The 27,486-nt window shown below is 49.1% G+C and overlaps 1 protein-coding gene across 1 annotated transcript in view; it reads right to left on the minus strand.

Moving 5' to 3' along the window:
- The window catches only part of TAOK1 (TAO kinase 1), a 1,754,180-nt gene that overhangs the window by 175,862 nt on the left and 1,550,832 nt on the right, over positions 1-27,486 (minus strand). The window contains exon 18 of the mRNA XM_069615276.1: positions 24,497-24,709. Within this exon, the coding sequence (XP_069471377.1) occupies positions 24,497-24,709 (213 nt within the window). The remainder of the gene's footprint in view (positions 1-24,496; positions 24,710-27,486) is intronic.

Raw genomic sequence — 27,486 nt, forward strand, 5'->3', positions numbered from 1 at the left:
CCATGCTTCTTCACTATCTAACACCAAAGAAGGAGGAAATGGCGCCATTAATGAATTGCTAAACAAAGTGGCCATTTCTCACCACTTGTCGTGTTTAGCCCCAATGCTCAACTCCATTCTTAAATCTAAAGAATCCTCTGCTCAATCGTAGCTTCCTTCTAAAACTTGTTTAACCGTTCAATTGTGGAACTCTTGTGGCTATCATAATCTTATGCAATGGCACGCAACGAACGATAGCCACAATCGGCCTTCAATCGTTATGATCCAAGAAACCATGAAAACTGCTATCTTCTCGCTGCCCGACTATACAACTCATTGCATTCCAGCGATACAAGCTTCAGCTGGTCGTCCCTCCGGAGGCATCCCTATAGCAGTTGATAATGCGCTGGGGTTCGGTTCCAATATTGTCTGGAAGGCTGCTAACTTATTAGCAGTACTGTTAAAGGCAGATCTCCTCCAGTACCAGCATTTAATCGTCATTACAATATACTGGAACCCCGCACACACTCCAATTGATGAGATGTTTGATCTGGTGGAGTCTTGCCTTGAATTTATCATTCACGAATACAAGAACGTTGAAATCATACTAGGTGGCGATTTCAACTGCGATTGCAGGACCACCACTGAGCTTAGAGGCTAAAAAAAAAATGATATCCTATCTAAGCAGAGAGGTACTAAATGGCGCAACTTCTTAAAAGATTGGGATTTAGACATTATTCCTGATTCACAAACGATATGGACCACATGGTCTAGGGAAGCAAAATCCTCAACTATTGATTTTATTTTCGTTACTTACAATTTACTTACAATATCTACCCCATTAAAAATCATCTCAACCTCTTATGGTGACCACGCTCAAATCTTTGGCACTTTAAAGATTAATTTCTCCATTCTTGCAGTTGATTCTTCTACAACGCTTTGTGAAATTGATCGTCCCCACCTCCCTCTTAGATGGAGCCAAGCACTATGTAAACAATTTATTCAATACGTAACGTTGGCTATTTCCAATCGTCATATCTCTGGCAATTTCTCTATTAATACCACAGAGATAAATTATCCAGAAATCATTCAGGCTGCCATATCTCATTTCAGCAAATATAGAAAAACTGTTACTACCCATCGCCTTTCATTTGATCCCCTCTGTAAAATGCAGAAGCGTGGAAAAAACAAAGCTCTCTGAGCTCTGGAAAAAAATAAGACTATTTCTTATAATACACATCAAATACAGCGCAACCGTATCATAGCATCTTACAAACAAAAACTCAAACATTTAAGAATTCTGAGACACAATGAAATCAATTGCAATCTTATTAGAGCAATTATAGCTCATGATACACGTACCATCTGGCGAACCATCAAAAATAATCAGACTCAAGTTCCGTTATTATCATTACACGCCATTTCTGAAGCAACTTGGCGCACCTATATCACGCACAAATTTCAGATGCCCGATCAATTCCAGAACACCATCATCAGTAAGTTAAGATACCAAGACCTTCCGCGCTTAAGTTGGTCTACTGCTGATATTACATGGGCTATTTCTAAATTGAACCACTCCAAATCTGCTGGTCCTGATGGTTACCCCCCCTGCCTATATAAAGCAGATCCAGATTTATGGGCCCAAATTTTAAAAAGTAAATTTGAGACCATTAACAAATCAGGAATTGTACCTATCTCCTGGCTATCGGCTAATATCATACCGATATTTAAAAAAGGAGATCCCTCTTTACCTCAAAATTATCGGCCCATTGCTTTAATAGATACAGAGGCTAAACTGTTTGCAATCTTACTTCTTTACGATCTAGAAAAATACATCGAAACTCAGTCATATTCCAAATATCAAACTGGATTCAGGAAGGGGATGAGCACCTCGCTCAACGCCTTGATAATGACATTTACCATCGCCGGAGCGAAGCTAAAATCTGCTAACCCTGTTTACATTGCACTGATTGATATGACTTCAGCCTTTGACACGGTCATTCGGAACGTACTATGGTCCAAACTAATAAAAATGGGAGTACCCCTAGTGCTAATATACTGGTTCATTGCTCTTCATACTACCACTTCTTATAGAATCAAACTTACCACAGAGGGCTGCATAACCAAACCAATCAATACTGAAATAGGCCTAAAACAGGGCTGCAACTTAGCCGCAACCTTTTTCAATTTATACTTAGCAGACCTTGACAAAGGCTGGGATGATTAAAATCTATTCTCTGTGAAAATTGGGCTCATTCACCTGAAATGGCTCGCTTTCGCAGATGACCGCATCCTTTTTGATCCAACTCCTGGTGGCCTTCAAACTAAAATACGATTATTTGAACAATATGCCACAACTCAAAACTTAGCTCCTAACCCAGCAAAAACAGCAGTGATGAAATTCGGTGTCCAGAAGAGAACTGGAAAAACTCAATGGCATATTATGCATACTATCATCCCTTTAAATATTGATACCATCTACCTAGGTTACTATTTAGCTGAGAAAAACCCCATCAAAATATGGACCGATCTATTGAACACCAAGATCCGACCACTGACATCACAGCTAAAAATAATACATGCAAAGTATTGCAAGTTCTCTCATCGAATTTTTCACACTGAAAATTGAAAGTGTCATTCTCTACTCATTAGATATCTGTCTGAGTGAAATGGGCGCAATTTTAGATCAATTGCAAGGGACATCTTTGAAGCGAGCGATGTCTCTTCTAATGTCACTGCCCAATGCAGTCCTAAGACACGAACTAGGCCTCATAGCGCTAGCCACACGCTGGAAATGGCGACTTCTCACCAATTTCGCAAAAATAACATATCCTAAACCAAACTCCCTATACATAGACATAAAGGAATCAATTAACTCAAGACCAACGATTTCCATGGTCCAATATTAGACAAGAATTAATGCCATTCTGAAGGAAGTTAATGTCACAGTGGAGGACGTTTACTACAGACCTGTTTATGCCAAAAAAAAGCTATTTGAGTTCGATTGGTGCAAAACTATTGACCAGATAGGTTCATACAAACTTCATAATGAATACTATCTTTTTACCAAAAAGCGGACACCAAGATACGATCATATTACTCTATTTCCCTGCAATCATACCCGCAATACTTTCTTACGATTTAAATTTAATCTGTTGTATACCAAAAAAAGAACAGCAAACTGGATTGGTAGTAGGATGAATAGCGAAAATAAGCAGTGTAGATTTCCGATTTGCACTGAAACCATAGAATCATTAAAACATCTGATTTTATATTGTCCTCATTTTAAATATGCAAGAACTGTCTTATTTATGGATTTCGTACACATTAATTATATTGATTGTTTACCATTTTTATGGGCCCGTATGATGCAAGGCAATCACAAACCTCTTATTTTTGCCCTTACGAGATTTTGTAAAGTGATAGAGAGAGAGCTAGATAAACATGCGGACATGAATGCTTGAAAACCATATATGTAAATCTTGGTATTCTAAAGATCGACCTATACGAATGATGCCGAATTTTCTTCATCTTCGTTATACCTAAGAAGAACAAGTTACTTCTTACCTTGTAACGTTCTTTCGACGGGATGTTCCTCCGACGTATTCCTCATCTTAGATATCTCCTTCCAGCTCTGCTGCCTCGGAAAATTTTTTCTCTAGAGGGCGCTGCGCGTCGACGTCCTTCGAGTCGATGTCCCTCGACAGCCACCGTATCGACGTTCGACGTCATCCTGCCTATAAAGGCCGCGCGCAGCGTCCGTTGCTCAGTTCCGTTTTGTAGCCCACAGTATTACTGTCTGGACTAGACTAATCACCCTGAAGGAGCGTAAGCTGCAACAACAAGGGAAGTAGAACTGCAGGGATGGATGGGAGGGTCGATGAGGAATACGTCGGAGGAACATCCCGTCGAAAGAACGTTACAAGGTAAGAAGTAACTTGTTCTTCGAAGGGATTGTGTCCTCCGACGTATTCCTCATCTTAGATAGGCTCCCATAGCAGTATTCTATATTCGGAGGAGGGAGTACTGACTTCACGCTGTCTTCTATTGATGAATAGAATGTAGTACAGCACTTCCAAACCTAGTCTCTTGACTGCAGGAGGAATCCAAATTGTAAAAACGTGTAAAGGTATGGGCAGACGACCATGTAGCGGCCGCACAGATGTCTTTAACCGGCACGCCTCTTTTGAGGGCCGATGAAGCTGCAATACCTCTGGTCGAATGAGCCCTAAGGTTTTGAGGGGGCTCTTTCCCTGCCAGTTTATAACATTCCAGAATGGCTAGAATGATCCATCTGGAAATGGTCTTCTTAGTTATTGGTAACCCCAGCTTGTGAGCTGTGTAACCTACAAACAGCTGGTCTGCCTGTCTTATCCTGGATAGTCTACTAATGTAAAAACTTAAAGCCCTCCTAGGGTCTAGTCTGTGTAACCTCTCTTCCTCTTTCCCCGGGTGAGGAGGAGGATAGAAAGATGGTAGGGTAATCTTCTGAGTGATATGGAATTCAGAAACCACCTTTGGGAGGAAATTAGGCTTCACTTGCAGGACAACTTTGTCTTTGTGAAAGATTGTATGAGGGGGTTTACAAGAAAGAGCTTGTAATTCGCTCACCCTTCTAGCAGATGTAAGTGCTATTAATAAAACAGTTTTAAGGGTAAGGAATCTTAACAAACAAGAATGGAGAGGTTCGAAAGGTGTACCCATCAGGAAAGTTAGTACTAAGTTTAAATCCCATAGGGGAACTTGGAATGGTCTTGGGGGATAAACATTGGTTAACCCCTTTAGAAACTGTATTACCAAGGGTAATTTGAAATAGGATGGTTCTTCCGCAGTACGCTTAAAGATGGATAGCGCTGCGAGATAGCCCTTAATGGTGCCAACTTGAAGGCCTGAATTTGCCAAATATAGTAGGAAGGACAAAACCATTGGTGTACCACATGAAAATGGGTCGATATTCTGTTCTCTACACCAGCTGCAAAATCTGTTCCAACGGCAGCGGTATAAAGACTTTGTTGCTGGCCTCCTTGCCGAAAGCAACACCTCCATAACATCATCAGGGAGGTCCCAATCCTTGTACCTCAGCCGTTCAGAAGCCAAGCGTGAAGGTTGAGGGTTTTGATGTCTGGATGGAGAACCTGACCTCCCTTCTGTGAGAGTAGGTTCTCTCCGATTGGAAGTCGAATTGGAGGGCAGATGGACAAGTCTAGAAGGTCCGGTACCACGTTCTCCTGGCCCAATCCGGGGCAATTAGGATCATGGTCCTCCGGAATCTTCTCAACCTCCTGATCATTTGAGGAATGACAGGGACCGGTGGGAACGCGTACAGAAGCGGAAACTCCCAGTCCACTATGAACGCGTCTCCCAGAGCTCCTCTCGGAGGAAATTCCCTTGAGCAGAACAGGTCGCATTTCCTGTTTAGGCTGGTGGCGAACAGATCTACCTGAGGGGTTCCCCAAAGGGCGAAGATCTCTTGAAGGACTTCCTGAGCTAGCTCCCACTCGTGGGAGACTGTGTTCTGCCTGCTCAGAGCGTCCGCTGTCAAGTTCTTCTCTCCGGCTAGGTGAACTGCCGATAGAGAGATTCCTTCTTGGATTGCCCAAAACCAGAGCTGCATCGCCTCTCTGCACAGGGGTAGTGATCCTACGCCTCCTCTTTTGTTGAGGTAATGCATGGCCACCGTGTTGTCCGTCATTATTAGGACGTTCTTCCCTTGTACAGCTGGCAGGAAAGCCTTCAACGCAAGTCTGATGGCTCTCAGCTCTAACAGGTTGATGTGTAGTCTGGACTCCGATGGAGACCAACGACCGCTGATGGTCAAGTCGTTGGCGTGGGCTCCCCACCCCGTGAGTGAGGCATCCGTGACTACTGTTATCTCCGGCCAGGGTTGCCAAAACTGTTCTCCTTTCAGAATGTTCTCCTGACAGGCCCACCACTGAAGGTCTCGAGCTACTCTGTCGGGAACCTGAAGAAGATCTGTCATTCTCCCTGAGAATTGTGACCACTGAGTCCTCAGTGCCCACTGGAGGGATCTCATTCTCAGGTGAGCCTCTGGCACAAGGAAAATGCAGGATGCCATGAGGCCTAGCAACCTCAAAAAGTCGAAGGCTGGGAGACGTTGGGCATGCTGGAACTTGGTAACCATCTGTAGATTATCTTGAGCCCTCACCTCTGGTGGCGAGGCTTTTCCAAGGGAAGTATCCAGGATCGCTCCTATGAACTGGAGTCTCTGCGATGGTATCATTTGTGACTTCTTTAAATTGAGGGAGAAGCCCAGTCTGTGAAGGAAGTGGCACACGTGATTTAGCTGGATCTGAGCTTGCTCCGGAGAAACAGCCCTGATCAGCCAATCGTCCAGGTAAGGGTAGACGTGAATCCCTTCCCTCCTTAGACTTGCAGCCACTACCGACATTAACTTGGTGAAGACCCTTGGGGCGGAGGTCAGCCCAAATGGCAGCACTCGAAATTGATAGTGAGAGTTGCCAATTGCGAACCTCAGGTATTTCCTGTGTTTGAGATGGATAGGCACATGGAAATAAGCGTCCTGAAGGTCCAGAGATACCAACCAGTCCTGGAACTGAAGGGCCTGGAGGATCTGAGAAAGAGTGACCATCTTGAATTTGTCTTTTCTGAGGAATTTGTTCAATTCTCGCAAGTCCAAGATGGGTCTCAGTCCTCCGTCTTTCTTCGGAATGAGAAAGTAAGGGGAGTACCAGCCCTTGTTCCTCTCCGCTACAGGTACCGGTTCTATGGCACCTTTCTCTAGCAGGTCCAAAATTTCCTGCAAGAGGAGCGGATCTGGAGCTTTCTGAGAGCTGATCCCCGGTGGATGACTCTGAGGTATACGTAGGAAAGGCAGGCAGTAACCTTGGGCGACTGTTTCCAATGCCCAAGCATCTGACGTGATAGCCTGCCATACCGCCAGATGTTGAGTCAACCTGCCTCCTACAGGTGTCCTGTGAGGGGAGTCCTCAGAGTGGTTTTGGGGCGGCTGATGCAGATGCCGATGGTAAAGAGGCACCTGCTGTTGCTGCGGCTTTAGAATATCTACCCCGTCCACCTCGGGTAGTTCTTCTTTGACCCCTTTGAGCCGGTCGTCCTCTACCTCTTCCGAATGCGGAGTAGAAGCGTAAGGACTTGCCCCTCGCAGAGGTTCCTGTGGGACGAAAAGGAGTCTGACGGATTGCAGCTCCTAGGGATTTTGCTGCAGCTTTTGAAGTTTGCAGTTTCTCTAAACTGTCATCCGCCTTTTTCCCGAACAAAGAAGAGCCATCGAATGGCATGTTCAAGAGCCTGGCTTGCACATCTGGGGCAAAACCCGACTTTCTCAACCAAGCAAATCTCCTGGTTGATGTACTTGCCGCCATTGCTCTGCTGATACTGTCAGCCGAGTCAATGCCCGTCTGGAGGGATTCGCACATAGCGTCTTTACCGTCCTGTATAATATTCAGGAACGCATCCCTTTCTTCTCCCTCCGGGATGCAGTCAGTCGCTGTAGAAGCACACTCCCAAAGTGTATGGCTGAACCTAGCAAGGGTGCAAGTAGCATTAACAGACTTTAACGCCATGCTACATGCTGAAAAGACTTTCTTTGCCATAGCATCATATTTTTTATCGTCCCTGTCCTGTGGGACTGTAGGATAAGCCGTCTTGACATCGGTAGAGGATGCTGCTTGTACCACCAGACTTTCTGGGGATGGGTGTTTAGACAAAAACTCTGGGTCTGTGGAAGATACCCTGTACTTTGTAGACAGTTTTTTATTTACTGCAGGTATTACATCTGGGGTTTCCCAGTTTGTCATGATCTTTCTCTGAAGAGCTTTATGAAAGGGCACCACAGGATCCTCTTGTGGGCCTTTGTCAAGAATATCCGTGAGGTCATCTTGTTGGAAAGATTGTGAAGGTGCAGACCACCCCATGAACTCTGTAATTCTGGCCATTAAGGCTCTGTAGGGGGTTTCAGCATGCTCCCCCGGGTCTGGCTTAGCAAACTCCACCTCAGGGGAAGTGTCTAACCCACTTGCCTCATGTAAAGAATCATGAAGATCCTTTAATCTGCGCTCTTCAGAGGAAAATTCCTCTCTAACTGGGGTTACAGGTCCCTGTAACTCAAATGTGTCTTGTTCAGACAATTCACCCTCTTCTAAAATTGAGGATATAGTTCTCAATTGTTCTGAACTCATAAAGGGAGTAAATCCCATTTCCAAGGCAGAGGGTGCCGAACTTGTCATTATTGGCCTCGAAAGCGTCGATGTCGTCGACGCCGACGTCGAAGGCTTCGAGCGTGGCGTCGAAAACAGAGGTGGAGGCCTCGAGGACCTCGACAGAATTGGAATTCTACTCGACAATATCGAAGTCATCGACGTCGAGGGCCTGGGGATAGTCACTGGATGTGTGGAAACCGTGACTTTTCTTGGCGTCGACGCCGGTGTCGAGGCCGGCGTCGAGTCGACAGACCCGTGTGTCGAAGGTCCCCTCGACAACGGCGTCCAAGACATCGACCTCGACGGGACCTTCGTCGACGGAACCTTCGAGGAAGGTTTGGAGGTCATAGTCCTGCTCGAGGGTTCGAAACGCGCTCGAGAGGTTTCTTTCGCCGGGTACTGCGACTCGCGGCGTTTTTGACCTTCGGGTCTTTCGACCAGAGCATCGCTCTCGGCAGTCTTCGAGGGGGTCGAGGCCGCTTTCTCGAAGACGCTCATCATATTCTTTCGGAATTCCTCCCATTCAGCCCGGGAACTATGTTTCGTGGGGCAAGGGATTCTTTTTGGCGAAACAGAGGAAGAGGAAGACGGAGAAGGGGATCTTCGACGTCTCCTCTTCGAGTGCTTCGATCTCGAGGAGTGATGAGACCCACTCCGAGACCTGGAGCGCGAATGGTGACGAGGAGACGAATGTCTCGACTTCGTCGACGAAGAAGAAGCTTTAAAAGTCTTACCTTTCTCCAGCTTCCCCCTACGCTCCTTCAGGGCCTTAGCTGTCATGGACATACAGTCCTCGCATTCCGAACAATGGTGTTCAGCTCCCAAGCACCACAGACAAATTCTGTGAGGATCGGTCAACGACATCTTTTTCCCACAATCTCGGCATTTTTTGAAGCCGGATCGAGGTGTTGTCGGTCCCGACGAGGAAGCCATCGAGTACGGATCGAATAACTCGAGGTAAATAGGATTATCTGACTAAGAACTGAGCAACGGTATTCCGAGGCACCGAGTAAGCGCGGAAAAACGGAACAACGGACGCTGCGCGCGGCCTTTATAGGCAGGATGACGTCGAACGTCGATACGGCGGCTGTCGAGGGACATCGACTCGAAGGACGTCGACGCGCAGCGCCCTCTAGAGAAAAATTTTTCCGAGGCCAGCAGAGCTGGAAGGAGATATCTAAGATGAGGAATACGTCGGAGGACACAATCCCTTCGAATGTCTGTATTTGCACTCTCTCAAATTCAATAACTGCCTTGCTCTTTGCACATGTGCTATGTCCTTTTATGAATTTATATGGAATGATGTTTTTACATGTTTTATGAATTATACTGTAACAATTATTGTGTTTTAAATTTTGTAAAGGTACTGCCATTTTTTGATAGAACCACATGCAAATAAAAATAAAAAAATAAAAATTACCTGGCTACACATAAACATATAAGCCCTTGGCATACTAGCGGGGGAAGGTGGGTGGAACGTATGGAGGAAAGGGGACTATTAGTCACTACAGTGAGCAACTTTAATTACTCACACGTCCCGCCCGCTTTCCTACATCCTTGTGGGTGATTCTACCGAACAAGAAACATCAGGTGGAGCTGTGATAACCTGCCTCATTACTAGGATGCAGTAAAAAGGTTCTTCAGAAACGCCTGACCAACGAGCCTGGAACTGGTGTCCAGTGAGTAGTGCTTACAGAAGGCTGACAGAGTGGCCCAAGTAGGCGCCTTGCTGATGACATCCCAAGATGCGTGCCCCTGAAACGAGACAGCCGTGGCTCTGACCGCATGAGCATGAATCCCCTAAGGAACAGGTTTGCCCATGCCCCGATACGCCTCAGAAATGGCCTGAACTATGCAACGGGCGATGGAAACTTTCGAAGCCTGGGAGCCGGGGGAGGAGCACCCAAAGGTCACAAATACCTCTGACTTCCTGAAGGATTTCATCCGATAGAGAGAAAACTTGAGAACCCTCCTGAAGTCCAAGGAATGCAGTCTCATCTCTGCGGGTTCGGGAAGAACACCGGCAGACAGATCTCTTGATTCAGATGAAATGGAGAGACCACCATGGGCAAGAAATTTTGGGTGAGTGTGCAAGATGACCTTGTCGTTGTGAAACGTGGTGAATGGCTTGCACAAAGACGCCTGCAGCTCACTAATCCTGCGAGCAGAGGTGAGAGCCACCAATAAAAAACAGTCTTTAGCGTCACCAAGCGGATTTCCACCGAAGCCATCGGCTCAAAAGGCTTGCGTGCAAAGCCACAAGAACAAAATTGAGGTCCCAGACCGGAAGATGTCTATGCACCGTAGGAAAAAGCCTAGACAACTCCTTAAGGTGGGCCTTAACCACGAGGTTGGCTGCCGAAAACACATGCTCAGGGGAATTCTTATAAGCCCTGATGGCCGCTAAATAAGTGCAGCAAGTATCCACCTGGAATCCTGAATGCGCCAGGTGCACTGAAAAAGCCAGTACGTCATCCAGAGGAGAGGTGACAGGGTCCACCCCCTTGTTGCAAGCCCAATGGTAGAACCTAGTCCATTTGCTCTAATACTTGGACCGAGTTGAGGGCCTTCTGGCGTGCTGAATGATGTTCCAGTTGTCATTTGAAAATTGAGTGCGTTGAAGCCTCAGCTGATCAGGAACCAGGCTGCCAGAGACAGTTTGTCCGTGTCCGGATGTTTTACTGCTCCGCCCTGCTCCGTTAGGAAACCCTCCTGGGGATCGGAAGATGGACGAGACCCTGGGAGTACAACTGCGGCAGATCCGAAAACCAGGTTCTCGAAGGCCAGTGGAGGATAACCAGGATGAGGCTTCAACCCACGGAGGCCCGGAACTTGCAGAGAGTCTGTTGGAGTAGAGGAGTGGCCGGGAACGCATAAAACCTGCGGCCGAGCCGACAGATCTGGAAGGCATCTCCCAGTGACCCCCGACCCAGATCTGTCCATGAAGCAAACTGGGGGCACTTGGCATTCTGAAGGCAACCAAATTCAGGTCCACAAACCCCTCCTCTCCCCCAATGCTGGAACAGGGGCAACAAGGAGTCATGCAACTCCCACTCGTAGGTGTTGAATCCCAAGCGACTCAACTGGTCCCCCTTCTGCATTGCTGTCCCCCGGGAAGTGGAGTGCCAAGATCCAAATCCTCTCCGTCAGTGCGTATTCCCAGATCGAAACAACCTCCATGTAGAGGGGGTGGTGGAGGCAGCCTGCTTTTTCAGGTACAACATCGTAGTAGAATTGTCCGTCCTGACCAGAACCGACCAGTCCCGGATGAGGGTAGAAAATGCCCTGGGCTTGAGCAGATTGATATGCAGTAGTGCTTCCGTCCTGGACAATGCTCCATGGATCGCATAGCCCTCCAGAGATGTCCCCCAGCCGAAAGGGAGGAGTCTGTAGTCACCACCAGGGTAAACTCCGGTCAGGTGAAGGGGGCTCCCACTGAGACATTGTCCCCCATCAGCCGCCAGCGAAGATCTGACAGCAGGAGCTGTGGCATCGTGATTTCGTCTAAGAACCCGGCACCTGATCCCACTTGGCCGACAGATGGAGATCGAGGATCCTCCTCTTGAGGCGGGTGTGCTGTACAGTGAGCACGCAGGAGGCCATCAGGTGCAGAATGTCCTGGAACCACCATGCTGAGGTTGTCAAGTTGGTCAGAAAGTGTGCCATCGCCTTGCAGAGGAAAATAAGGCTCTCGGGCGTGGGGAACACTAGCTGAATGCTAGTGTTCCAACGAACCCAAATGCAATTTCCTCTGGTTGAGGGGAAAACCCCAGCAGATGAGGAGTATCCACCAATCTCTGGCAGGAGTATACCACTCCTTCGGGTGATCCCTCACCAACCAGTCTTTAAGATATGGGTATAGATGGTGGCTCTCCAAGCGGAGAAGGCCTACCACAGCATTCATCAACTTTGTGAAAATACGAGGGGCAGAGTTCAGGCAGAAGGGGAATACATTGTACTGGAAGTGGTACGACAATCGTGAATCTCAGAATCTTCAGTTGCAGTTTATCTATGGGTACATGCAGATACGCATTCTTGCGCACAGAGACTCAGCCAGGTGCGTGGGATTACTCATCTTGAAGCGCTCCCGCAGTAAAGACACATTTAGAAATGACAGGTCCAGGACTACCCTCAGGACAGCCTGGTTGATCTTGGGAACTGCAAAAATCCTGCAATAGTAAACAAAGCCCTCGTTTACAAAAAGAACTGGTTCTATCGCCGGCATCTCCAAAATTGAAAGGACTTTGCGTAAAAGAGCCAGGGACCTGATCTGACAAAAAGGAGAAGATGGTGGAGGCAAAGGAAGAGGAAGACTTAAGCCCGTTGAGACCACGGATAGGATCCACGGGTTGCTAAAAAGACACTTCAAGATGTCCTGGAACTGAGCCAAACAACCCCCCACAGGCGAGCTATGTGTTCCCCGACCTTGACATCACGGCTTCTTAGCGTCAGAGGCAGGGACAGAGGATGGGGAGTGGAAAAAGCTGCAACGCCCTCTTCAGCTTCCTCCTGTTGTCGTTGGGCGACCTGTCGGGCATCTTGGAATCCCTTGAAGCCAGACTATGCGCAGGGTTGAACTTGGTCCTACCCAGGGATTGAAGAAAGGATTTGTGACCGAGTTTTGTCAGGATGGCCAAGGAATTGGTGGTTTGAGTGGAGGTTGTCTTCTTTGTTAATTAGTCATTGGTGGATGAATGAAACAGGTACACGCCCTCAGAGGGCAGATCCAAGATTCGCTCCTGCACATCAGATGAAATCTTTGTGGCGTGCATCCACGTCGTCCTTCTCATCTCGACCACAAGGCACTGCTCTCTGCTGGCTATATCGATGTGGGCGACCAAAGATTCCATGAAGTCTTGCGCAATGGCCCGGGCATCTGCCTGTCTGGCCTTAAAGGAGGCTTGCTTGTCCGAAGGGAGGTTGGGCAGGAATTCCTGAGCTCCCATCACAGCTTCTGGTTAGCTGCAGCTGGACTGCCGCAGATGCAGCTCTGCGATGGAGTAACAGCGCTTTCACAAGGACCTTGAGAGGCAACTTGAGACACCTCCCGTGGAGGAAGACGAGGCCGCAGCCACCACAGAGGAATGGGGCTAGGAGGCCAGAAGGATCGACTCCCCGTCTGTCAGCCTAAGCCTGCAGTCCAACTTCTTATTCATCTGGGCGTTGGCCCATACTTCTCCCAGTGTTGGGTTTGCCCAAGACCTCAGCTAGCACACCAAACTCCTGGGGGTGGGTGGGGGCTTCCCCGGGAGGAGGAGGAAACCCCAAATACTCTGCCAGGCCCTGAATGTGGTCATGAAAGGCTTTAACGGATGCAGAGGGTTCATCGTCCTGGCCGTCGCCATCCCCACCACCTCCTTTTTTTATAGAGGGAAATCCGGGCCCTGGGACACAGTGCCTGTGGTGGCTTGCCTGAAATTGAATCCAAGGAACCAATATCCATGGGAACCCCGGGAAGGAGTTGCCGTGCTGTGTAGCCGTGCTGAACAGAGGGCCTACCTTGTCTTGATGAGAGGTCCTGGAGACAAAGTCCTTAAGGCTGGGCGGAGGAGAAGGAACAAGTTACTTACCTGTAACTTTTGTTCCCCAGCATGGGTCTGGCATTGATTCACAGGCCCATGAATATTGCCCGTCGTCAGACTGGGAATCATCGGTAACAGAAAAAACTGTTTAATTTCTAAATGGTCTTTCTCCTATAAACCAATTACTGAGCTCTGGGTCATACTGCCCCCAGCCAATGACTGCCTCCACCTAAGCCCCTCCTCTGGCAGCCATCTTCAGATTTGGTAGCACGTCAAGTGGCAGTAGGCCCAAGAGAAGAGGTGCGAGGGGCAGGCGGGAGGGTTCGTACGTGAATCCATGCCAGACCCAAGCTGGAGAACAACAGTTACAGGTAAGTAACTTGTTCCTTCTCCAGCATGGGCTCTGGCATGGATACACATGCTCATGAATAAAGAAACCCATGCACAACCACTGGAGGTGGCAAGGCTCAATATAAGCATCTCTTACCTCCTCACTAGGCTTACCTTCAAGCAAACAGATTGCGCAGCACTGCTAGCCGACTCTGGACTCCTCCCTGGAATCCCTGTCGACGCAGTCGAATTATGTGAGGGTGTGCTTTGACCTCCACATAGCAGCCCTGTAAATGTCCTGCAGAGGCACACCAGACAGGAACGCTGTAGTAGCAGCGATCGCTCTGGTAGAGTGGGCTCTCGGATGGCCAGGAGCGGTTGGTTTGCCAACCAGTGACAGTGAGTGATACAGCCGGAGAGCCACCTGGAAATGGAAGCCTTGGACATGGCCTTCCCATGGTTCACAGGACCAAAGTTCACAAAAAGTTGAGAGGTTGTCTCAAAACTCTTAGTGCGGGCCACATAAAGCTTTAGCGCTCTAGCCACGTCCAGCGAGTGCAAGGTCCTTTCAGCCGGCGCCAAAGGCGGTGAAAAAAAAACACTGGTAACACCAAGGGCTCGTTAAGATGAAAGTCCTACGCACCTTGGGCATGAAGGAAAGGTGCGTCCACAGTACCCGTGTCTCGTGGAAAGTCAATACGGTGGCTTACAGAACGGGGCCTGGATCTCACCCACTCGTCGTGCAGAGGTGACGGCCACAAGGAAAGTTGTCTTCCCTGACAGAAACTTGAGCGGAGCTGAATGCATAGGTTTGAACAGGGCTCCCATGAACCTAGTCAGCACCACATTGAGTTCCCACACCGGGGCCGGAGCCTTCACCGGCGGGAACGAGCAGAACAGTCCCTAGATGAATTCCTTAACTATACAGTGCGACCACAGTGAAGACTGTCCCGGCGATCTGGTGTAGCGGGAGATAGCCGCCAGATGAACCTTGATGGAGGCGTGAACCAGCTTCGATTTGGCCAACAGCAAATACGGAAGTACTTGAGGGGCCGTAACCCTCGGAGGGAACTTCTGCGAATGGCACCAAACAGCAAATTGCTTCCATTTGTGTCTGTAGCATTTAAAATTTAGAGGATGCCCTGGCCTTGGTGAGCACCTCCTTGCAGTCTGCCGGAAGATCGTAGCCCCCAAACTCTAACGCTGCAGGAGCCAGGCCTTCAGGATCAGTGCCCTCGGGTCATGGTGTAGAAATGCGTGTCCTTCCCTGGCGAGAAGATACACGACCACTGGCAGCTTCACTGGAGGGGACGTCGACATGCTGAGAAGGTCCGGGGTACCAAATCTGCCTCGGCCATGCTGGTCCGACGAGGATCATCCTGCACCTGTACCATTGGAGTTGATTGAGGACTCGAAGAAGCAACAGCAACGGAGGGAACATACATAGAAATAGGCCTTCCCGGGGGGAATGAGAATGTGTCCCCCATGCATCCCGGCTGGGGGAACCTGCTGGCGAACCTCCGGCACTTTGTGTTCATCACCATCGCAAATAGATCGATCTGGGGACTGCCCCATTTGAGGAAAAGGTTGTCCATTTGATCCTGCCAAAGCTCCCACTAGTGGCACGAGCGCAGCTCTCTGCTTAGAGAGTCAGCAACTATGTTCTTAACTCCTGCCAGGTGAAACGGAATGAGGAACATCTCCTGGGCAATGGCCCAGTGCCCTAAATCCTGCGCCTCTTTGGAGAGCGCTGGGGATCTGGTGCCTCCTTGCTTCCCGATGTAAAAAATGGTGGTGGTATTGTCCGTGAAGACCCTCACCACTTTGCCCTTGAGGGACGGCAGGAACGACTTGAGGGCCCAAAACACTGCCTATAGCTCCAGAACATTGATGTGCAGCGTCTTCTCCTGCCGCAGCCAAAGGCCTCTGGTGTGGGCTCCCCAATCTTCCAGGGAAGCATCTGTCTTGACTGTTGCCTGGTACGGGGGGGGCAGAGGGGGGTCTGGAAATCTGTGCCCTCAGCGATATTGGAGCGCACGACCCACCATCTGACTGCTCGGTGGAGCTCCTTGTCGAGCGCGATCCTGTCCTGGAAGCTTCAGGATACCAGGACCCAACGGGCATCAAGGAACTCCAGCGGGCGCATCCACAACCTGCAGAGCCGAATCAGGTATATGCACGACAACATCATGCCGATTTGAGACTTGATGGTTCTCACTGTGGCGATCTTCAGTGCCAACAGCCGTTGCACCTTGTCCAAGATGGTCGATATCCTTTCCTCCGACTGGGACGCCAGGCACGACACCGTGTTGAGCCTGGATCCCAGGAACAGCGCGTCCTGCGATAGAGTTAAGGAGGACTTTGCATAATTCACTGAGAGCCCCATTACTGTCAGCAGGCGGACGGTCTGTGCCGTGTGGTCGACAGCGATGTTCTTTGACCTGGCCTAGATGAGCCAGTTGTGTAGGTAGGGGTAAATGTGGATCCCTTGCAGTCGTAGATGGGCCGGCACTGGCTCCAAGCACTTGGTGAAGACTCTGGGCCCTGACTTCAGTCCGAAAGAAAGTGCCTTGAACTGATAATGTTGCCCTTGGAAGACGGAGCGCAGAAACTTGCAGTGTCCTTTGTGTATGGGGACGTGGAAGTCCCCCTCCTCCAGCTGGCCGAGCATGTGCTGCAGTGTGACCATCCTGAACTTCTGGGACTTTATGTACTTGGTGAGCCGTTGAAGGTAGAGAATGGGCCTCCAACCCCGGTCTTCTTTCGTATGGGGAAGTACCTCGGGTATGCTCCAGAGTCCCGGAGTTGCAGTGGAACCAGCTCCATCGCCCCTTTTCGTAACATAGCCCGAACGAACAGCAGCAGTTAAGGGATGTGGTTTTCCTGTCTGGCCACCAGTGGTATTCGCGGACACTTCAGATGAAACTCAAAAGGTGTGTCCGTTGGCGAGAGGTCCAGCACCCATTTGTCAGTGGAGATGGTCTCCCACACTCCCACCAGGGTGCAGGGTTGGGGCCCAATGTCCTGGCCAGTTCAATCTTGCTTGGAGGTTGACGGGCCGCCATGCGGTCCCAGACTATGACGGCGTCCACCCCCCAAAGGCCTAGGAGCGACCCCTGTTGACTGCCTGGGTCGAGGAACAGGGGGGCTGGCAGTAAGAGAACGAGCCCCCGCATAGCCACTTCGAATACCGGATAGACTTCCCTCATAAGTAACAAAAGGACGGTCACTGTTGTTGTAAAGTGCCTAGGGCACATGCCGTCTCAGTGTCCCTCTTGATGGCTTGGAGATATTCAACCACAGCCTTCCCAAACAGGTTGTCCCCGTCAAAGGGCATGTCCAAAACCCTTGTCTGGACCACCCGTCTAAAGTTGATGGCCTTCAGCCAGCCACGACAGCGAAGACAGACTGTTTCCCATCTGGCGGAAACCCATGTCCGCGATGTTCAGGGCCACTGTGATGGCGTGGTCCGAACGCCATCTTGCCTTCTTGAAGGATCTCCAAAGCCTCTACCCTCTTGCCGTCAGGGAGGAAGTCCAGTAGCGGAGCCAACTTAAACCACAGCTCCCGGTCGTATCTGGCCACGACCCCAAGGGCATTGGCAGCCTTGTTGGTCGTTGCCGCTGAGTAGATAGCCTTTCTACTCATAGAATCCAATTTCTTCCCCTTGTTGCCCAAAGGCGTGGAAGAAGAAGATGCCAAGCTCGATTATTTTATCTGGGCAGCCGCCGTGTCCACAGAGTCCGGCGACAGTTGAGACCGCAAGCACTTGGGAGCAAAGTCCGGTACTCTGTACTTTTTCGCTAGTCGGTCTCTTTTCGCTGGGGCTGTCGCAGGGTTCTTTAACTGAGCCAGCCCTTCATCCCTAACATCGTCCAGGAGTGGGACCGAAAGGATAGTCTTCGTCTTCACCTCCTGGTGCCGATACAAGAATCTTTTTTTTCTTTTCCTCCGGCGTGAGCCAGAAAAGCTCTGACGCTGGGGCGATCATTGCATGGAAAGATCCTACTTCGTCTGGCGGAGAGGCTCTGGGAGATGGTGACGGGGAGGTCCCCCATCCTGCCATCAACTGTGCCTGTTGTTGCCGTGTCCGACTCAGTCTCCCTCAGGGTACAGGGGGTGGGGCCTTGGGTGGCATGGAGGCATAGGGTGCCTCATCTTCTTGACCGGCGGCTCCCCCAGTGTCAACGAGGTGGCCGGCACTGGCGCAGCGGGTAGAGGGTCGAAAGGAAGTCCAGACAAAGATCCCTCAGCGGTATCTGGGATGTAGGAGCACTAGGTCCAGGGCCCTCGTCTTTAGGCCCCCAGTCGTCGCCTCCATAGATGTTAACTACCGTCGTCGTCGCTGCCCCGCCGTCGGGGGACTCCCCCGACATTACCCTTGTCGTCATCGCCCTCCTGGACGGTTTGGACTGAAATGATCTCATCCTCATCAGACGAAGAAATGTCTGTTCCCTGGAGGCCTTCCCGCACACCATCTTCTTCAGGTCCTGAGGGGTTGGTCTCGGGCTGAGGTCCGGCATCCTCTTCTCCGGGGTCTTCTCATCTGGCTTGCTCAAAGACTCCCTCCTGGGAGGAAGAGCCACCCTGGCCGTCGTCGGGGTACCCTGGACCGGGTACACCCCTACGGTCTTAGTGAGTGACGCCACCACCAGCTCAATGGCGGACGACGATTTGGCTTGGGGCAGCTGGGCCCTCACAGGAAGGCCGGATCCCTTGTTTGGCTTGGCCTTCTCCTGACGATGGGGAATATTCTTGAGCGTATGAATCCATGCCAGACCCCATGCTGGAAAAGTGTGGAAGATCTCCCCTCCACTGCAACAATGATTCTTCAATGCCCTGTGACTGAGTGTGCTACCGGCCGAACATGTCCCAGCAGTGGTCGGGCCACAAGCACTTCAGAGTGCATGGGGTTCCGAGGCCGGGAACAAATGGTTGCATGAGGCACACCTTGTAAAGTCCCCTGCATTCGACATGTGCTGGGGGATGGGATGCACCAATGGGAAGTGAAATAAGAATTGACAAAAACAAATGGGGAGCAAGCGTAAAGCTAAAAAAGTCTCTATGCTGACTGCCAGGTCCGACAATATCTGTGTGGAAAAAGGGACTGAGGTGAGGCGCCAGAGGGCCGGTCCTCCCCACGCCTGAGGCCGCGCCCCAGCATGCCATACTAAATTTAAAGGGGAAGCTCAATTGTTCACTGCCAAAGGTTCCGGTACCGTCTCCATGTTGGGGGATGCCCACAAGGATAGAGGAAAGGGGATGGGACATACGAGTAGGACAAGTTCAAAAACTGTAGATCTAGAATGAGATTAACCCCCATCCTTTTTCAGCACCAGAAAATAGGTTCAATACCAGCACTTGCCTCGTTCCGAACGGAGTACCGGTCTATGACCCAGTCACCAAAAGATGACAGACCACCTCTAACAGAAGAGCATCCAGAGCCAAGAACTGGTGTCCGGCAGGTGGTCTGGAGGTCAAAGAGAAAAAGGGAGACCCAAAATGACTGATGAATAACCTGAATGGCAAATTTGTGGGAAGTGGTAATACTCCATTCCTCGCTGAATTGGGATAACATGCTTCCCACAGGGGATAGGTGATGGAAAACAGACTCAGAGGCTTTGCCCCTGGGGAAGAGGAGGGCACGGTGGAGGCTGGAACTCCTCTAACCCGACCCCTGTTGGGGTGGCATTTCACCTGCCCTCCAGAGAGGGCTTAGGAGAGGAGAGGCAAAACTCCATGCCACTATTCATGGGGCACACAGGTTGCTACTGTTGGACAGCCAGAGACTTTGCAGGCACCTTTGAGGCCTGGAATTCTTGTAGAGACTTAACTGGCCTTTGTACTGTTGTTGCCATCAAATGCCATGTCCAGATGCTATCCCTGGATATCCGGTGTAAACCCAGACATCCTCAGGCATGAGTATCTCCTCAAGACCGTGCTAACAGTCATTGTTCTGGCTGCATAATCTGATATATCCAGGCCAAATTGGAGTATCTGGCAAGACGTCTCCTTGCCATCCATTCACTGGAGCCTTGAATCCTTCTCTAATGTCACCCTCAGAGATGTGTTCTGCTGCCTCCGATACAACAGACCAAAGCCCGAGAGAGAATTTGGCAAGGATATAGAAGGCGTTGATACATCCCAGGCTTGCAAAGCCAAACATTATCCTGCCCCAAGCATCCAGCCGTCAAGCAGCAAAGAAAGAAAGTAGGTGGGCTTTCAGATTTGATGTGGCAGCCTGCACAACCAAGCTTTCCGCTGATGGAATAGGCAGACAGGAAACTCGGACCTGAGGGTACTGACCTGTGCTTTTTGCGAGGTCACGCTCAACACACAAGACTGATGCCAGTTTACACCATAGCTCCATCATGAGAGCCTCTACTGCCTGGTTGAAAGTAAACCGGGTTTCCTTCTTTGGGCTAGTCCAGACTGTCGGTCAGCTCATATTGTACCTTGGGATGGGAGGGTGCCGAAAACCATAAGGGTATAAACCACCTAAGCAATAAGGTGCTGAGAAGCTGCCCAGGAGTTTTTCCACTTCTGGCGAAGTGTCCAGGCCACCTGAATCCTGCAAGTCGTCTGCAAGATCCACCCAGTCCCTTTGATCACCATAGGCAGACTTAATTGCACCAAGATGATATATTTGGAGTGCCCCTTCTGTGCTTAAAGATCGTCAGGATAGCTTGCACCTGCTCCGGGGACCTTGGCGCTGGACCGGACAGTTTGATATTAGCCCGCTTACAATACCTGTAAGGACAGGCATCGGGTGGTACCCAGATATGCCGGTAGCCTGGCATTGCAACTAAAAGAAAGCACAGGCAGGTTATAACACTTAGAAAAATGTTGCCTTCAAGTTTTAGCCAGCCCATGACGCTCAAAGATATAGGTTGGTAACCCTCAATTGCAATTATAACTGCTTACATTAGCAATTAATAATTAATAATTGTAATGCACAGTGGTTACATGCAAATATCCTTGATATCACACTTACTAGACTGCTTTGGTTAACGTTTGCAGAATGTGGAAGATATGTTGTAAGACGATAAGGGTAACCAGTCTATTGCACTCAGAGGATCCGATTAGCCTAGTTTCTATGGTAGCCTGTCTGTCCCACCTGGAACATGTTCTAGAACAACCAGTCTATTGCACTTGGTAGATTTAAGGGTAGCCAGTCCACAGTGCCTAGAAAAGTCAACAAAGGTAGCTGTCTTTTTCTTCCTCACAGAAGATGGGATGACAGAGGGAATTCAAAGATAAGCTCCATCTGAACTTAAGTTATGCATAAACGCACCACTTTGGTAGACATCTGTCACAGGCAAGGCTATCCATCCACACACTCTAGAATGGAGCTACGACTATGACAGTTTCGGTCTAGCTGGTCACATAACAGCTTTGCACTGAAACACCAGACTTGGCTCAACACCCCTGCCATTAGAATACAGCGACAACCTATGACATTTCGGGCTAGCTGGGTACATATCGGGTCTCCAGCACTAGCGCCCTCCCAAGTCCTAATCTTGGCCTAATACAAACGCATCGTAAGCCTTCTCTTAGAACTTTTCTACACCTGGACTTCGTTCCCCAAGGGCCTTCCTACAGCAAAGCATGTTGAGGCCATACAAATGGAAAAAAGGTGCTGTATAAATGACTACAATACAATAGAACTCATCTGGAAGGTCCCTAGCTTCCCTAGGTTGGAAGGGGTCTATATGAAAAGGAATCAGCTTTCTTTCCTCATCATAAATGGCTTCCAGGGGAGACATGAATGTATCCCTAGGGAGTGGCGCACACTCGAGGAGCTCCGGCACTTTGAAAAGAAGCATAGAGGCCAGAAGACCAACATTCGTAGACAGAGACAAGAACTTGTCTATTGTACGGTCGGCCATGGACGTGCAGTCCTGTGACTTAACGGTCTTTGCTGGCTCTTCCGTGCGCTGTGGACTTCGTTGGCGCTGGTGATAGAAATAAAATATCAATTCAATCAGAGACTGAAGCCATTGGGGATGGAGCCCTCTGCACAGTGGCTGAAGATGTTGGCGTCTTGGCAAAGACATCAAGCATTTTAAGTCAAAAGGCCTTCAATTCCTCAGGTTTAGGTGGGGAAGGTACCTGTGGAGCTTGGACATCAGGATAATCCCTGAAATGGTGGCTTGTCTTCTTGGATGAGAAAGAATGGTGCTAAGAAGAATCGTCTGGACACTGGGATATCTTTCAGGGGTTTTTCATTTTGCCCTTGCACACTGGGGACTATGCTTTAGTGTGGTGATTGTCTCTGGCGACCTCGCATGTGTCCACTTATCACTCTTCTTGTGCAGGAAGGTGAGCAACTTTGCCTCACGTTCTCGACGCTCCTTGGGGTACAACGACTGGCATGACGTGCAATCCTGCATGTCATGCCCTACACACAGAGGCAATAAAGACAAATATGGTGAGAATCCAAAACGTATACTTGACGGCTGAAGTTGACAGTGTCTGAACCTCAAAGACTTCGCCGTATTCGGCATATCAAACAAAAAGAAAACAAAAAACCTGAAAGAAGCACCAAAGTGAGCAGAGTGCGTGTAAAGTATATATACTGGCCCTGATGTCATGTCTGGCACGGGGCCGAAAGGCATCTGGCAGAGCCGATGCAGAGCCACGCTGCGAAAAGGTTCACACGGAGCGGCTGCGCTGAGAGACATATCAAAGATGAGGAATCTGTGGATGAAAATACATTAGAAATATTTTTACAAAGGTAGCGGGCGCCCCTCTCTCGCAAGAACAGACATGATAACCTGTTCAGTGGTTATTAACCACTTGAGAGTTCGCAGCCACTGCTTTTACTCACTGTGCCTTTCACAGATGGGAAATATCCATTTGCATATCAGTCTTTGTCCTGCCCAGGGGCAGTCCAGCACCGAAATACAATGGCAATTCCAATCTGAACGAGAGTACCACCAGCAACCCCATACACGTGTTTCACCCTTGTTGGGGATCATCAGTGAGGTGAAGCTGATGCCTCTCTAAGCACAGTGAGAGGGAGACCACGTCTGGTTGCCCCCAGGAGACCTAGGGTTACCAATACCAGGTTCCTTAATAAATAGTTTTACAAAGGTAGCGGGCGCCCCTCTCTCGCAAGAACAGACATGATAACCTGTTCAGTGGTTATTAACCACTTGAGAGTTCGCAGCCACTGCTTTTACTCACTGTGCCTTTCACAGATGGGAAATATCCATTTGCATATCAGTCTTTGTCCTGCCCAGGGGCAGTCCAGCACCGAAATACAATGGCAATTCCAATCTGAACGAGAGTACCACCAGCAACCCCATACACGTGTTTCACCCTTGTTGGGGATCATCAGTGAGGTGAAGCTGATGCCTCTCTAAGCACAGTGAGAGGGAGACCACGTCTGGTTGCCCCCAGGAGACCTAGGGTTACCAATACCAGGTTCCTTAATAAATAGTTTTACAAAGGTAGCGGGCGCCCCTCTCTTGCAAGAACAGACATGATAACCTGTTCAGTGGTTATTAACCACTTGAGAGTTCGCAGCCACTGCTTTTACTCACTGTGCCTTTCACAGATGGGAAATATCACCCTTGTTGGGGATCATCAGTGAGGTGAAGCTGATGCCTCTCTAAGCACAGTAGTAATAACCACTGAACAGGTTATCATGTCTGTTCTTGCGAGAGAGGGGCGCCCGCTACCTTTGTAAAACTATTTGTTAAGGAACCTGGGATTGGTAACCCTAGGTCTCCTGGGGGCAACCAGACGTGGTCTCCCTCTCACTGTGCTTAGAGAGGCATCAGCTTCACCTCACTGATGATCCCCAACAAGGGTGAAACACGTGTATGGGGTTGCTGGTGGTACTCTCGTTCAGATTGGAATTGCCATTGTATTTCGGTGCTGGACTGCCCCTGGGCAGGACAAAGACTGATATGCAAATGGATATTTCCCATCTGTGAAAGGCACAGTGAGTAAAAGCAGTGGCTGCGAACTCTCAAGTGGTTAATAACCACTGAACAGGTTATCATGTCTGTTCTTGCGAGAGAGGGGCGCCCGCTACCTTTGTAAAAATACATTAGAAATATATTTATACTTTGCAGTTGTAATGGTCTATGTGTGACCAAATGTAATTTTTCTATATTTCTTGAAAAGAGATGGAAAAAGCAAAACATGAACCATTTTTGGGGCACCTTTGTGTTGCACTAAATGACTGAAATCATTCTGGCTAAAAAACTGTAGTTTTTTTAAATAAATTGCATCAGAAATACTAACAATTTCTCACCAGATTGGCATCATTCAGAGCTCACATAAATTGCACTGTGAGCTGACAGTCGCACAAGAGCTGCACAACTAACCTCTGTGAGAGGATACTGGGAAGGTTGAAGAGAAAGTGAGGGGTACATTTCCCTTTACCCCTAATACACCCTTGTGACTGATTATCTTTATTGGGTTTTGTGGAACATAAAACCTCTCACTCACTGCTTGCGTAGAAAGCATTTCATTAATGCTGTGATCATACTGTTCTGCAAGAATGGCCAGCTTGCGGGTCTGCTCTTCCTTCAACCTCTTCAGCAGGGCTTTATGCTCACTCTTTGCCGTTGTCTCCAGTAGATGGTTTCTGAAAGCTTTGTACTGTCTCGTCTGGATCTTACATGTATCCTGGAACTGTTTTTTAATCTGCAACTCTTTAGACTACAGAGGGGAAGAAGAAATGTCAAATGTTTTACAGGCGACAGTATAGAGTCACTTTAAAAGTATTTGATTACATTCTGCCACAGACCATCACATCACTTACATTTCTGAAAAATATTATTCATACTTAACATTTCACTTGTAAATGAGAAACTCACTTTTGCCCCAAGCGGAAATGTAGCTTGAAATGAATGGTTCTGCGAGTTATTAATGTTACTTACTGTAGTCACTAGAGTACTCATAGCCCGTAGTCCCCTTTCCTCCATCCTTGTGGGCGCCCAGCAACATGGAGACGGTACCAGAGCATTTAGTAACAAAAAATTGAGCTTCCCCATTAAATTTAGTATAGCGGGTGGGGGAATGCCACGCGCCTCACCCCAGTCCCCTTTCAACACATCGGACGCTTAGATACCTGGCTACACTTAATACATATTAGCCCATGGCATACTAGCGGGGGAAGGCGGGTGGGACGTATGGAGGAAAGGGGACCATGGACTATGAGTACTCTAGTCACTACAGCGAGTAACATGAATTCTTGAGATGGGCAGAACTGTGACTTCCGGTTGAGGGAGAACCCCTGCTGATGAAGGATATTTACCAATCATTGGCAGGAGTGCACCACCCCTCCTGGTGACCCAGCCCTCACCTGCCCGTCGTCCAAATAAGGGTTCAGATGATGGCCCTCTGTTAGGGAGAATTCTCTGAAATTCGCCAATTCCCTTCTACCTTAGAGACCCACCTAGCTCTTTTTGCTGGACTTTAGGACTTTTAATTTCTAACCTGGAGAGAGAGACCTTTTTCCCACTCATGCATTTTTCTGTGATTTGGACTCTGCGTTTATTTTGACTTTGGAGTCTGACAAACGCCACAGGCATCTTTACATTGTGACACACAGCACCTTCAGTGCAGCGGCACAGGGAGGTCTCTTAGATTTCCCAAAGGTTTAAATAACTTCTCTTGGTAAAACTACTTTTTCCAAGAGCAGTGAATCGAAATTGACTTTACTTACATTGTGTAACGTTCTAGACCCAGCACACACTATCTTACAATAGGGTGCTGGAGGGTTTACCCAGTATCCCCTTTGTCTAGTTTCTCCAGTAACATTTTTTATGTTACCCTTTCTACATTTAAAAAAAAGGTAGCAGGCGCTCCTCTCCAGAAAGAACATGGCATGATAACCTGTTCTGAGATGAGAGTTTGCAGCACATGCTTTTTGCTCACTGTACCTTTCACAGATGGGAAATATCAATTTGCATATCAGTCTTTGTCCCACCCACATGGGCAGTCCAGCACCAAAATGCTATGGTAATTCCTCTCTGAACAAGAGTACCAACAGCAACCCCATACACGTGTTTCAGCCTTGTTGGGCCTCATCAGTTAGGTGAAGCTGTGCCTCTCTGAGCACAGTGAGCAGGGAGTCCACGTCTGGTTGCCCCCAGGTAACTCAGGGTGACCTGCATAAGAGGAGGCAAGTTCAGGCCAAAGGGCAGCACCTTGTACTGAAAGTGGTACGACATAATCGTGAACCGCAGACATTTACGATGCGCCTGGTAGGTGGAAACATGCATGTATGCATCCTTGAGGTTCCAGGGAACACATCCAGTCCCCTGCTCACAGACACTATGCTAGGTGCAGAGGAGTAATCATCTTGAAGCATTCGGCGGTAAAGACTTTAGAAATTACAAGTCCAGGACATCCCCAGGCCAGCCTGCTTGTTCTTGGGTACAGCAGAAATCCTGGAATAGTACCCGGAGTCCCAGTCTACAAGAGGTACCGGTTCCAGCGCTTGCATCTCCAAGAGTGAAAGGACCACCCGTAAACGAGCCAGGGACCCAAAAGGAAGAGAAACAAACGGTGAAGCATATGGAGATAACGGATAGGATCCACTGGTTGCTGAAAAAGCGATTCCAGGAGTCCTGGAAAAAAAGCCAAAAGGCCCCCCACAGGCGAACTGTGTTCCCCGACCTTGACATCACTGCTTTTTGTCGGGTGCAGAGAAGGGGGAGTGGACAAACCTGTGCAACGTCCTCTGCTGCTTCTTCCTGCTGTCACTGGGTGACCTGTCAGGCCCAAGTGTACTGTTGTCCCGGGACCCCTTGAAGCCGGATAAGGCTTGCAGCTTGAATTCTGTCAGGCACTAGGACTGAGAAAAGGATTTCTGACCTGATTTCGTCAGGGTGGCTAGGGACTTGGTGGTTTGAGTGGAGGTTTTCTACTTTGTCTCCTCGTCATCGGCTGACAAATGAAAAAGGTCAGATCCAGGATTTGTTCCTGTACCTCAGAAGTAAACTTAGAGGTGTGCATCCATGCCGCCCTTTTCATCTTGACACCAAGGAACAGCCCTCTGCTGGCTGTGTTGATGTGGGGGACCGTATACTCCATGAGATCCTGCACAATGGCCCAGGCATCTGCCAGACTGGGCCTTGAAGGACGTCTGCTTGTCCGAAGGGAGGTCGGCCAGAAATTCCTTGAGCTGCCGGCACAGCTTCTGGTTAGCCACGACCAAGAAGGGGTCTGCGTTGGCTTGCTGCAGATGCAGTCCCGAGATGGAATAAACATGCTTTTCAAAAGACTAGAGTGGAGAGGAAACTGAGGTGGCTCCCGTGGAGGAAGACAATGAAGACAATCGCTTAGAATACAAGGAAGCCGCAGCCACCACTGAGAAATGTGACTGCGGGTAGGAGGCAAGGAGGATTGGCTCCTCATCCATCAGCCTAAACCTGCTGTCCAATTGTTCACATGGGCTTTGGCCAAGGACTTCTCCCAGACCTTTTGCG

The sequence above is a fragment of the Ambystoma mexicanum genome, chromosome 9, assembly GCF_040938575.1.
Source record: "Ambystoma mexicanum isolate Mex_15411 chromosome 9, UKY_AmexF1_1, whole genome shotgun sequence".
In the NCBI taxonomy this organism is placed as follows: Eukaryota; Metazoa; Chordata; class Amphibia; order Caudata; family Ambystomatidae; genus Ambystoma; species Ambystoma mexicanum.